At 47.9% G+C, this 14,252-nt stretch overlaps 1 protein-coding gene across 1 annotated transcript; it reads right to left on the reverse strand.

Moving 5' to 3' along the window:
- Window positions 1–3,617: 3,617 nt before the first annotated feature.
- On the reverse strand, window positions 3,618–8,287 carry mycn (MYCN proto-oncogene, bHLH transcription factor). The gene is made up of 3 exons (XM_080024597.1): window positions 8,181–8,287; window positions 7,153–7,800; window positions 3,618–4,744 (listed from the first exon to the last, which is right to left on the reverse strand). Exons 2-3 carry the CDS (start codon window positions 7,778–7,780, stop codon window positions 3,996–3,998), a joined length of 1,377 nt encoding a protein of 458 aa, XP_079880723.1. The 5' UTR covers window positions 7,781–7,800; window positions 8,181–8,287; the 3' UTR covers window positions 3,618–3,995.
- Window positions 8,288–14,252: the final 5,965 nt, after the last annotated feature.

The following is a 14,252-nucleotide window of genomic DNA, read 5'->3' on the forward strand; positions in this document are numbered from 1 at the left end:
AAGAGCCGCACCTTTCGGCACCATTCCGAAAAAGCCGGATGCATTAAAGGGAAAAAAAATGAATAGACTTCAACACAAACACCAGAATGATAATGATGAAAACAGAATGGAAGTCATCAAACGCTTTCATTTGACTCTCCGCTCGTCTCTGTCTTGCTCTCCCCCCCGACGCGCCGGCCTATCTGACAGCCGCCGCACTGTGACAGCTTTCTCTTTCAGCCCTCTCCAGAAAACAAAAACACAAACAACAAAAAAGTACAAAAAAATGCCCCCGTCCAGACTACCGACTGGCACATGTTAGGCCTGGGCACGGAGGGGGAATAGGGATTTAAGAGGGGTGAGGCGGGTCGGGGGGAGGGGTGAGAGGGCAGGAAAGCCATGTGGCCGATGTTAGTAAACAGTATCCCGCCTTTTTCCTGGCATCGGGGGGCGGCACAACAACACCGGAGATATCAGGCACCCGGGCCACACACAGAGGACCCCCCCCCCACTCCCACCCCATCCCCACCCCACCCCACCCCTCCCCCCTCTCGGTAAAAAGGTAGACAAAGACACACGGATACACACACATTTGTATTCGCACACACACTCGTCGTACGCACACGCAGACAGAAATTCACAGACTCGCAGACGAATAAAAGGAAAAAAAAGGGAAAAAAAGAGACTCGCGCTCAGTGTCTGCCACTCAGCAGCTGCTCCAGTTTCCATGGTAACGGCCTGAACAATGTAGGAAGAGCCGTGTGTGTGTGTGTGTGTGTGTGTGTGTGTGTGTGCGCGTGTGTCTGTGTCTGTCTGTGTGTGAGAGAGAGAGTGCATCTTTGTCTATGAACGAACGCGCGAGAGTGTGTGTTTGTGTGTGCGTGTTTTTTTTTGTATTAGAACCTGGATGTGTGCTTCTACTATTATTGCATGGGAAGTGAGTGAGTGTGTGTAGGTGTATGTGTGTGTGTGTGTGTGTGTGTGTGTTCAAACATGGTTGTGTGCCCTTACTATGCACTTGAAGTGTGTGTGTGTGTGTGTGTGTGTGTGTGTGTGTGTGTGTGTGTGTGTGTTTGTGTTTTTGTATTTGAACCTGGAAATGTGCTTCTACTATTATTGCATGGGAAGTGAGTGTGTGTAGGTGTATGTGTGTGTGTGTTCAAACATGGTTGTGTGCCCTTACTATGCACTTGAAGTGTATGTGTGTGGTGTGTGTCTGTGTGCGTGTGTGTGCGTAGGTGTGTGTGTAGGTGGGTGTGAGAGGCTAGTGAAGGGGAGGCCGCCGCAGGGGGCAGAAGCAGAGAAGAGAATTCAGAAGACGCTCTCCTTTCGTTTCTTTGTTGGGATGAGTCTCGGACGGAGAATGGAGGGAAGAAGAGAAGAGAAAAGAGATAGAAGAGAGAAGTGTGTCAATTGGACGGAGCGAGAGAAAGAGAGAGACCCTATGCCTAGTGAGACAAAAAACCAAAGACAAAAGTGTGAAAAGGTAAAGGTAGATAGATAGATAGATAGATAGATAGATAGATAGATAGATAGATAGATAGATAGATAGATAGATAGATAGATAGATAGATAGATAGATAGATAGTTAGACAGCACATGCTACTTTCCACACATACTACAGAACATGTGATGTTTAACATCGAAATAAGCAGGAGAGCAAATATTTGTTATTTGTTCTGATGCAGGCATACTCAGAGAAGAGGCTCACAGAGAACAAGTGATAATATTGATAATAATAATAATAATAATAATAATAATAATAATAATAATAATAATAATAATAATAATAATAAAATAACAATTTTTACATTAGACAGACAGACAGACAGACAGACAGACAGACAGACAGACAGATAGACAGACAGAGACAGACAGACAGATAAATAGATATGGCTCAATTGGTTAATGTTGCAGTTCTATGCCCTCATTGACTCTTTAAGATGGATAGACAGACAGGCAAACAGACAGACAGACAGCCATACAAACAGACAGACAGATAGATAGATAGATAGATAGACAGATAGATGGGATTAATGATCCACAGCGACAAATGGGATTTATTTTCTTATGTCTATTTATTTTTCAAAAATGAGGTATTTCAAAGTGCTATGAGTTATAGCACTAAATGTACATTTTTTTAAAGAATGAAAAAAAAAAAACATCTTATATCCGTTTACCCAGTTCTATGCACCCGATAGTTACAAATATAAACAAAAGACGAAAATAAAAAAGAGAGATAAAGAAAAGGCCAGGTACACGAAGATAGAACGTTTTGTTTTCTGTACAAAAGAATTATCTGGTAAAAAAGAGAAAAGAAAACAATGACGAGATAAAGTGATATCTACCGAGAACTCATTTTCATACGAAAATATAAGTATCAAATTTAGTATGTATCAGGTTCACACTAAAAGCATAAAGGTGTGTAGAATTAGTAATATGGTACAAATACAAAGAAATAGAGAAAGGGGAAAAGAAAAAAAAAAATCAATATATTGTTATATTACAAAGATTTTGCGGCCCGCAGAAAAATGGAGGCCTTACAGTACTTTTTAAAAGTATATAAACTTCCAGTCATGTTATTGGCAGCTCTCTGACATGTATACTGTATATATTTATATATAAAAAAAAGACAAAAAATTGTATTAAAAAACAAGGCAGATCTGAGTGTATATGGTCTGTACAGTATTGTTATATACAAAAGTGTCGGCTAGCAAGGTGCACAGTTATACATCCATTGACTTGATTTGAGCACCAGTGTAGAGAGAGAGAGAGAGAGAGAGAGAGAGAGAGAGAGAGAGAGAGAGAAAGGTAACGTAGTCAGAGGTGGAAAATCCGTGTAATGGAAAGTAAGAATCCACTCCGGGATTTTGAATCAACCGTGTGGATGTGCTCGTTGGCATCGACCCAGAGGTGGAACCGGCCGGATGAGTGTCTGGCTGAAGCGAAAACACAGCAGGACTTTTCACTTTCTCGACCTGGAACTTTCCACCTCTGCTTGTAGACTAGTGGCATTTAAGATAAACGACATTTTGTGTCGTTTTGTTTGTTTTTCATTGCTTTTGTTTGCTTGTTTTAATGTTGTCGTTGTTTTTTGCAGTGGTCGTAGGCAGCAAGTCTATCCATCCGTGAACTTTTTGAACCTTGAACCTGTCCGATGCTGCTCCCCGTTTTCAGGTCGGCGTCACAGTGAGTTCAACCCCCCCCCACCCCCCCACCCCGAAAAATGCAAAATAGAAGAGATTGTTTTTTTTTTAAAAAGAAGAAAAAAAAGCCGGAGGGAGGGAAGTCAAGGAGAGCTGTGAACCCCTGTCTCTATCTCTCTATCTCTCTCTATTTCTGTCTATCTCTATCTCTTCCTCTATCTTTCTCCCCTCCACGTTCTCCTCTTCTTTCTTTCTTTCTTTTCTTTTCTTTTCTTTTCTTTTTGTCAACGCTTTCCTCAATGTGACCGGATTGGTATTAAAAAAAGCAAACCTCCTCCCAACATTCTTAACGTCAACAAATGTGCAAAAAAAGTGGCGGCAGTGAATGTCCGAGTGCCCCCCCCCTCCCCCCTCCCCCGCCCCGCCCCATCCCTCCATCCCCACCCTCACCACCCCCACCTCGAACCCTCCCTTCCTTCGACCTCACCCCTCTACCTCATTGGGCTTTCAGTCGGTGCGTGCGTGTGTCGTGTGTCACCTGGAGACCAAACCTCTTCGGCGGACGTACGTGTGTGACGGTGTGATTGTGTGTGCAGGTGCTGTTTGTGCGTGCGAGGCGTGCACGGGTCCACACGCCTTCGAAGGGAGCGAGGAAGAAGTGGGTTGAGGGCTGACGAGCGGAAGGGCAGGTAAGGGGTGAGGGGGTCAGGGGTTGAGGGGGTGAAGTCACACCCTCCATGGTGGTTGAGTTTGAGTGTTTTTCCTCTGTGTGGAAGCAAACAGTGTGTGTGTGTGTGTGTGTGTGTGTGTGTGTGTGTGTGTGTGTGTGTGTGTGTGTGTGTGAGCGCGTGCGTCTGCACGTGGGAGAAGTCAGCGAGTCCGTGCCTGCTCCAGCTGGCGCATCAGCTGCTGCCTTCGGGCCTGCAGCCTGTCCCTCTCCTGCCGCAGCCGCGCCTCCTCCGTCTCCAGTGAGCTGACGTACTCGGCCGCCTTCTTGAGGATCAGCACCTTGGCCGCCTTGTCGTTGTGCGCCAGCTCGGGCACGTGGTCGCGCAGCGTCAGGAAGCTTGAGCGCAGGTCGTTGCGGCGCTGGCGCTCCAGAATGTTGTGGTTGCGCCGGCGCTCGCTGTCCTCCGAGTCCGATCCGCCGCGCGGGCTCGAGTCGCCACTGGCGCTGCGGCGGGAGCGCGAGGAGCTGCAGCCGTGGGAGGAGGAGGAGGAAGAGGAGGACAAAGAGGAGGATATCGTCGGGGCCGGCGCCCGGGGCAGCCCGTCCGAGGTCTTGTGCTTCTTGCAGGGCGGCGCCGGGTCCTCGTCGGAGGCGTACGGCGATGGCGCGGCGTAGTTGTGCTGCTGCTGGTGCACGGAGCTGCGCTTGAGGATCAGCTCCTGCGGGGCGCGGCTCAGGCAACTGCCCACGCCCGCCTTGGGCCGCACGGAGATGGTGACAGTGCCCGTGGCCAGGGGGGACAACGCTTTGATGGAGGCCGTGGAGCGACGCTTCTCCACCGTGACCACGTCGATCTCCTCCTCCTCTTCTTCATCGTCCTCCTCATCCTCCTCGTCTTCCTCCTCATCTTCCTCTTCGTCATCATCATCATCGTCGTCATCTTCCTCTTCTGGGAAAGGAGAGCAGAAGAAATGTCAGTGACTTTATCGCTCTGACACACCAACTATTCCCACTATGCGACTTGTGTCTTCACAAGTGTCAGATAAGCATGTGTGTGTGTGTGTGTGTGTGTGTGTGTGTGTGTGTGTGCGTGCGAGCGTGAGATTCAAGCGAGAGTGTGCGAGTACAAGAGAGAGAGCGTTGCTCAACGATGTACGCTCGGGGAGAATCTCCCTTAATGCTTAGCGTCAGTCACTCCTGTGCTTCATCTGCTCTGCAGGCGTTGACATGCTCGCTCTCAGCGCCCGGCAGACGGGTTGCATTTCTGCCTGTCATTCTCTCGCTTTTCTTTAAACTTCTCCCACTAATCTCCCCCGGTGCAGGTGGTAGTGGGGGGGTGTGGGGGGGGGCAGTTTTGGTCTGATGTCAGCTGTCTATCAGCGCTGTTTCACCTGCAGCGGCTAACGTGCGAAAGCAGCCGGAGCGATAAAGTACTTCTTCTGTTTTCTAAGTTGACCTGTTCATCTTAATACCTGAGTGGCTGAGGCTCATCATAAACTGCCGCCTGTGGAGACGGGGCTGACGGTGAGATAGAGAGTGTGAGGCCCAGTTAAAATGCCTTTGCGATAATGGCTCTCATTATCAGGCCAGGAGCATCTGAAGAGTGTGGCATTTTACAGTTTACAGTCACCCAGTTCAGACGCCGCCTTCCCCTGGATGCCACCCCAGCGCTCGCACACACACAGACACAGACACACACACACACACACACACACACAGCCTGGCACAGCGATCAAAACAAAGCCGGTCTCAGCTGGGTGGATGGATTGGGGGGCGTGTCCGGCTACACCACATGTGAAGCCGGGACCAGGCTGTGTGGTATTTCGCTCCCTGCGCAGAACGCCCTGTGCTTTTCCGTAATTATCGGGGATATAAACCGAATAAAGAGCCGCGGAAGGATTGTCAGACTCCGCTTTGACGAGTAAACGAGTTCAACAACAGAGAGATGGAACATGGCAGAAGTATCTTCCAGGAATTTTGTTTTAAATCACTGCCTACCATCTGTACATCTGAGCTAATCGTTTTATGTGCTGTTGACTGCCACGGCTAGAGGAGGTTACTTTGTGCCTAAAGCCATTTTAGGTAGGCAAACCGACCTGGAACCGGCACATTGCACCCTTTCAAGTCTGTAGTGTTCCTTTGATGGAGGGGGGTTGGTGAGCGCGTCGTAACAAAAAGAGAAGCGACTTAACACCGCGAGTGGCGGAAGGGCCCTGGAACGGTATTATGTGCGGGATGGCGGGGCGGCAGGCGATCGGATCACCATTTAAGCCGTGCTGCTGGAGCGCCGCCAAGAAGACAGCTGTCGAGATGGAGCGCTTGTTCAAAGCTGTCACCCCATAAAGAGGCAGGGCCCTCCTCCAGCCCCCCTCCGGGCCTTTCTTCTGCCCCACCGTCCACCCAGTCGGGGCGTTTGGCAAAGCGGGACCGAGACAGCCCACTATGCCAAGCCCTCAGCCTTTGTGCTTCTGATTTACAGAAGGAAAAAAAACAACCAAAAAAAAAACGCCCTTACGAGGGCTCGTGAGTGTTTGTTTAGGAAAAAGGCAGAAACGTGCGTCGCGACGAAATAATAAAACGTGTGAGACAAGAGTGGCAAAACGAGACAGACAGCATGTCCTCTCAAAGCCTTCTTAACCACCTTAGATTTGCAACAATCCGCGCTTATATTACAACAAAAGCCATAATAAATAGTTGGCAATAATTGGTATGAATTCATTACAAATACAGGTAATTAAAGAAATAATTCATGTAGAACCTTTTTAGGTACAAATGTCAACCAGGACTTGTTGTACTGTTCTACGAAAGCCTTGTTTGAGTAGCCCACAATGTTTTGTTTTGGGGTTTTTTTTTGTTTGGCTCAGATGCCAGTTCCTAACGCGCGCAACTCCCCTTTTTACTGCCATCTGCCGGATGGAGAGCCCTCCGATTACATAAACCTCGTTTACTGTGTGGCTACTACACCGTGTGTGTGTGTGTGTGTGTGTGTGTGTGTGTGTGTGTGTGTGTGTGTGTGTGTGTGTGTGTGTGTGTGTGTGTGTGTGTGTGTGTGTGTTAGAGGGTGCGTGTGTGGAATGTAACGAGGTAATCCGATTCCGGGCAAGTCATATGAACAACCTCCAATCACGCTAATTAAGGAGACTGTTAGGGTGCAATAATAATAATACCAATAATCATAATGATAATTATAAGAATAATAATGATCACTATGAATATGCTATAAATATATAATAAATAATAGTAAATAAATACAAATAATAATCATTTATGTGTATGTCTGGATGTTGGACGTGCCATCAGCTGTTCCATGGGTCCTAGACAAAGACTTATTTTTACGCATTGCCCGCGGTCCCTTACCAGAGTCACTGGGAGTGCCGGTGTGGTCTGTGGTGGAGGGCACCGATCCGGTGCTGTCTCTGCTGCCGTTCTTTTTGTTGACCGGGAAAGGGAAGACTATCGTGGGGTCCACGCACTCCGACGCGGCGCGGCACACCTCCGGCGCCCTGACACTCCTACTACTGCCGCAACCTCCGGCGGCCGCGGACGCGGACATGGAGATGGCCTTGCCCAGCTTCTCGGTCACCACGCGTTCCAGCTTTTCCCGGGCGGAGAAGCCGCTCCACATGCAGTCCTGGATGATGATGTTGTCCGGGTCACTATCCAGTGCCGAGCCGAACAGGTCCCCGTCCGACGCCCCCCAAATATCGTCCTCGGGCAAGAGCAAAAGCTCGGACGCCCAGTCCAGCGGGTCAGCGCCTAATCCAAAGGACCCGGTGGCGGGGTCGGCCAACGCCGGCTCCCCGGGCAGAACCGCCCGACTGGGCGAGAGGGGTGGAGTGGGCAGCAGCTCGAATTTCTTCCAGATGTCCTCTCCCGGCGGGGCAGAGTCCGGACCGCAGAGGTAGAAGTCATCCTCGTCCGGGTAGAAGCACGGCTGCAAGGAGTCAAACTCCAGGTCGGAGTTTTTGCTTATGGTCGCTGGCATTCTGTCCCACAATCGGAAGCCTTGAAAGGAACACACATGTGTTTTAGTTGTCGTAAAAAAAAAAATACACCAATACACCTGGGAGCTACCAGGCTTTAAAAGCCCACAGCCCACACAAAGACTACACCGAATCCCCACAGTCACTCCCCCTCCGGTGCGTAAAGTCACTCAAATCTCCAAAGAGGGGAATGTGCGTAAAATGTGCCCCCGGGTGGCTCCAAAACACTCCCCACGCACCGCACTCATCAAACGCGCAAGTAAGCAGATTAAGACTGCACAACCTTAAACCCCCCCCCCCCCCCCCCCCGAAAGCATGTTTACACACAAACTGGCAACAAATAGATGAGAAAATAACAAGACAAAGCATTCCCAGCAGCAGGTTTCGGAAGATGACGCTCACCTCGTCCTTATTTGGGATGGGGTGTGAGAAATGTGAGCACCAGGGTTTTCTCGTCTCTCGTAACAGACACTTGGATTGGAGCACTCATCTACTCTCGGGGCTCAGACAGTCCTCTGACACACATCGCGGCTGTGTTGCGGTGTTATACACTCAGATCCTTTCGGCGGAGTAGTTGGCTCCTCCCACCCCGGGATGGGGCGGGGGCGGGGGTGTGCGCGTCTGGCCCGACTGGATACGGCGCGCAGGACAGACTGGTGCGGTGCAGGGCTGGGGGACTGGTTCACTCCACCGCCCCTCAAGGTGAATGGAGAAATGTTGTCCATTGTTGTCACCCATCGACTAATATTATTATTATGATGATTATCATTATTATCTTTACTCGACATGAATAAAAATGGTGTCGAATGAAATATAACATTAACCATAATCACGGGGTTATATTGTTATATATTAATTTTCAAACACATATTGAACTGTTGGATCACCAAATATATAAATATATGCAACTGACCCCCTTCGAGACTTTCCCTCCTCTGTCCACACGTTTCTTATAATTAACTATTATTCCAGCATCTTGGTTCACTGCGCCCTCTCGCGGACACCGAAGGAACGACCGCGCCGCAGTTAAATGAACGCGTCTGCAGCGGGTGGGGTCGGGGGTGGGGGTGGGGGGGGGTGGGCGTCTTTAATCCCAAAGGGGAATGATGAATTGATTCTTTATTTAATTGACATCTCTGACATGATTTAAACTGGACATCAATGCACCAAGGCCTGACCGGGACGCCCGGGGTGCACAGGCTTTGTTCGGGCTGCGGGACGGGCAGAATGCTATGGGGGTGAGTTACGTAACCCGCAGCAGCGGTGGTTGCAGCCTGCAGTCATTCCCATTCCCTCTCCTAATGACAGGTTCTGAGGAATGCGCGTCTTGTAATTATGCGCACACGCATGCAGCGCCCAGGGGGCACATGCACATCGATTGCCATTGATATTGACTTATTCGGCGGAAGAGTCACCAGAGTTAAACCCAACTCCAATGTCATGAAGTCCTGTTATGGCAGTGATTACCAACTTTGAAAGACAATACCGTCCACGGACGCCAAGTTGATAACTGACGTGAAACTACGACCCAAAAACGGTCATTATCGTTCATTCTCTAACGGTGCATACGCCTTGCAAACGAAACAAAGGCGAAGTTGAACTATTATTCATTTGGCCGGCGACCACCTGGAACCTCTCGGAGAACCCCTGGGTGTTTCCGGACCCTACATTGAGAACCACCGCACTAGGACGGCCAGCTCGGCGGATGCTAGAAACGCCGAAAGTGCAAATATTTCCTGCCCCCGTAACAAGAGAAAAACCTCTTGCGCGTCACGTCACCAGCCCTTGTGAAGTGTGAAACAAAGTGGCGTGAACGGCGAAAAAGTGAGAATTTGCAGCTGTGCGGCGGCGACAGGCAAGCCGGGATGTCAGGGAGTTTCCATCGACTGGGAACGCTGAGGAGGCTCCTCGTAGCCAAGTCGACCCGTTCTATTTTCTTAAACTACTGTATGTCCTGACCTCGTTCCGGAAACATCTTCCTCTGTGAATCAGGGCAGGGTGGGAGGGAGAAAAAAGACTCAGAGAGAGAGAGAGAGAGGGGGGGAGCCATGTTGACGTTGTTTTTCTTTATGCATTAGATGGAGGCCGGAAGCTGAAGAGAGGAAGGCATCTCCTCCTGTGGTCCGTCCTGGCACGGCCCTGCATGCAGGCTAGGGTGGGGATGTGGGCATGAGGGGAGGGGGGGGGGTTAGTGGATTCTTGCGCGGCTGCTCACGCTGCCGCCACATCTTCCTCGCCGGTCTTTGAATGCAGCCCCAAATTAGGGAGCAAGAGGTTGCCTGTTGCTATAAATACGTCCTGTTTTTCTGTTGTTGAGTCGCATGGAAATCGGACACACACACACACACACACACACACACACAAAAAAAAATAAAAATAAAGTCAGCGTTTTGAGTCAAAGGACGGTTTGGCCGTCTGCAGGGTTGTTCGACCGCCCGCCACGGACGCAAACAACCACGCGCGGGGCCCCGCTTCACACTTTGAAAAGAGGTCGCTGATGACGAGAATCGTCCGGGCAAGTAAGCTGAGTGGAAGGGGAAGGGGAGGTGAAAACAAACAGACACACAAGCCGAGGGTGTCAGAAAATGCAGAGTAATAGAAGGAGAGAGTGTGAGAGTCAGAGAGAGAGAGTGAGGGGTGGGGCATTTGGGACTGTTGTTTTAATGACAATGGAGGAATGCCCCCCGTCCCCGTCCCCAACCCCACCGTCCCTCCCTACCGCAAGCTCACGCCCCCCCCCCACCCCACACCCCACCCCCCACCCCACCTCCCCCCCGTCCTCCACGGATGGTTGGGCAATTGGGCCAGTTTTGATAAAAGATTCATAAGTCGGCGTGGCCTCATACATGCCGACCAAAAAACAAGCGTGTCCAGGGAAGAGAGAGGGATCGGCCTCAGCCACAGACGGAGTGTCAATAAACAAACTGCGTGGAAGGAGGAGGGGGCGGCGGGTGTTAGGTTGTTATCTCTGTCGGGGTTGAGTGGTAAACATTGAGGGGACGGGTGAAGAGAGCGGTCGGACGCCGCATCCCCCCTCGCTCTCTCTCCCCCCCGGGGGGCGTGATGCATGACCACAGGACCGGGAGAGACGGAGATATTGACATGGATATTGCGATTTGGGATTCCGCAATTTTTTTTTTTTGGGGGTTATTTGCAATGTCCCGACGGAGTAAAATGTTGTCTCAAAGGCTGCCTTTACTGAGCTTCATAGGCTGTTGTAGACGTTATAGCCGATGCCTCCACCTCGAATACATGTACGCACATTTGCACTATTTCCTATTTTCGACGGTGTGAATTGTTGATACAGAGGTTTATTGTGTATTGTATTTTTTTAGGTGTGTTGTTTATTGGCGCGTTTTTCTATTCTGTTCCTATTTTTTTTGTTAATTTTTAGGTTTAATGCATATCGCCAATTTTTGATACTTTTTTTGTTATTACTCCATTATTATTGCCTATTGTTTTGATTTGAGTTGGTGTTGCCATCTTTTTGTCTGTCTGTCTGTCTGTCTGTCTGTCTGTCTGTCTGTCTGTCTGTCTGTCTATCTGTTTGTCTGTCTGTCTGTCTATCTATCTACCTGCCTGGCCATGATATTCACATTGCTAATGATTGTTTCTCAAATATTTCTCACCAGTATCAATATAATCATCCCCAGAATATCGTCAAATGATCGATATTGAGGTATTCCTGTCAGAATATACAGTTGTACCGTGATTTACGAGCGCACTAACTTACGAGTTTTCCGAGTTACGAGCCGTCGTGCCGTCGATTTTTTGTATTGATTTGCGAGCAAAAATGTGAGTTACGAGGAGCGAGCTTGAGGGGCCGCCGCTAGTTGGCGTGGCGAGCGAATGCGGCCAGCATCCCGCGTCTCACTCCTTCACTTCACGTGGTTACCTGAGCGTGAAAGCATCGCTTTTGTGTTTTGTGCTTTTCAGTGAAGAAGATTACGTTTTTTGTTTTTTTTAAGTTAAGCGAAAGTGAAGTGAAAACATATATATAAAACAATTGTAGCAACTAGGCTCACCAAGTGACCGAAAAAGCACAAAACGAAACAAACTCCTCCAACCTCCTCCGCCTATCTCCTCCACCCTCCACCTCCGCCAAGGTCTTCCGTTAGTCTAAGTCATCTGATCTCCAAGGTAAATACACTTTATAAAACCAGTTTGTTACTTTACATTCTCTTTTATTATGTTTTATTATGTTTTTATACAATATTTTTTATTTATAGATACATGTTTCTTATTTAAAAAAACATCAACAAGAAAATACAATACAATAACAATAACAATACAATAACAAAGATTACATTACAATAAAATTAATGGCATTTCAATTAATTTCAATGGGGAAAATTTATTTGCTATACGAGCAGATTGAATTACGAGCTCTGTCAGGGAACGAATTAAACTCGTAAGTCAAAGTACCACTGTATTGTGATATTTCATTTTGACAGGGTCATCACAAAAAGCGATGCAAGAACCAACACTAGTATCCTCAGGCTCCCAGCTGTGAACTCCATTACGTTTTTTTCTATCAGAAGTTGTCGGTGGAGATAAAGCAAAAAGGCAGATTTTCTACTTTTTTAGATTTACATTTTCATGCTATTTTTTGTACTTTATTTAGTGTAATGGAAGCTACTGTACAGTGTTACGGCTCAAACAGCAGGACGGTGGGGTTAAACCCGATTGCCAAGATTTCAAGCAGCTATTGGGCAAAGGAATGCCTGGGTTAGAGTTATAATTCAGTTTCACGATAGATGAAAGAAATATTCTTGACCTAGAATGATTTTTCTTTTCTTTTCTTTTCTTTCTTTTCTTTTTTTTTTCCTCCTCTGCTAGAATTCGCTAAGCCCCGTCGCTCTTTGTTTGGGCTGACTCTCTGCCAGCGCGCACCTCACAAGAAGCGGCGTTAAAAACCGCTCCGACTGCTACAGGCCTCCTTTTGTTTTCTCCACTTAGGAAATTCCCCCGTTCGTTTTTATTCCCCGGTTGGTGTCTGAGGAGCTATTTCATCTTAATTACAAGAACGGATTATACGAGTCGCCTGAGCGTGAACTCGGTTGAACAGTTTTGAATCCAAACTTTCTTCACCGGACACCGATGACATGTTTAGTCTGTTTTAAAATCGCTCTTCTTCTTCTTCTTCTTCTTTAATCACGTCTGCTTTCAGACTCAGATCCAGCAGGGAGGCCGTGTTTGTCCTCCGATCCACACCATTAGATTTCCACTCCGCCGAAAACCTACATCCCCCTCTCTTTGCCCCATTGCCCTTGCGTCACCACCCGGCCACGCCCCGGCGTCTCATCCACAGCAGAGGCCAGACGGAGAGCTCTTCAGTTGTTGATTTTTTTGTTTTGTTTTTGTCTGTGTCAATTCCTTCTACGATCCCCCCTTTGCGTGTCAAGTATTTTTGGAATCTTATTTTATTTTTTTCATTCTAAAACACGTTGACAAAAAGCTCAGCTACACCCGAGACTCTAAGCCTCTCTCCCCGGTTGCTTCAAGGATTTACCAAACACACTCTCTCTCTTTCTCCTCGAACCACGGTATTCAGTGAATGAGGGAGGGAGGAGTGACTTCTGCAAAGCTTCATTAAAAGTTATAATTATATTTTTTTATTTTATTATTAATATTATTATTATTATCATCACGAGTATGTATTATTTATCTATCTATCTATCTATCTATCTATCTATCTATCTATCTATCTATCTATCTATCTATCTATCTATCTATCTATCTATCTATCTATCTATCTATCTATCTATCTATCTATCTATCTATCTATCTATCTATCTATCTATCTATCTATCTATCTATCTATCTATCTGTCTGTCTGTCTGTCTGTCTGTCTGTCTGTCTGTCTGTCTGTCTGTCGGTCTGACTGTCTATCTATCTGTCTCTATTTATTTATTAAGTTATTGTTTCATCAAGATTGATTCTCCTTTATAAGAGAGAGCGATGGCTAAGAGAGAAGCAGACAGTGTCACTGAATACACTACGGAGAAACGACAGAAGTGGAAATCCAGAAGGTATAACAATCCCAAGCATGTTGTGGTCCAACCGTGTTCCTACCTTGGGGACTGCCGTCAAAACCTGCCCTACCTACATACAACTTTTTCAGGCCATGGACATTGTTTGGCCCATGAAAAACATAGCAGCAAAGCTACTGGAGGAGTTGACTCCGCGTGGCCTTTTTGGGCTAAATAGAAGCGTAAAAATGATTTTTAAGTCCCCCCAATGCCAACGCTTATGCCGTGCTGATGGAGGGGCTGCGTGGGAGGACACGGTGGAGGTCTGTCAACGCGTTCTCCGTCCTGCGTGTACCGAACACGGGCTCCAGATGATGACTCGGGCAAAAAGTAAGGAACCGTTTTACAGTTCTCAACACCGCTGCCAACGGTGAACTCATCAATGAAGTGGTACGGTAGAATGCAGCGCGAGCGTGTTGCTACAGCGTCCTCAGGAATTTGT

This window comes from Zeus faber (assembly GCF_960531495.2).
Source record: "Zeus faber genome assembly, chromosome: 2".
Taxonomy (NCBI): Eukaryota; Metazoa; Chordata; class Actinopteri; order Zeiformes; family Zeidae; genus Zeus; species Zeus faber.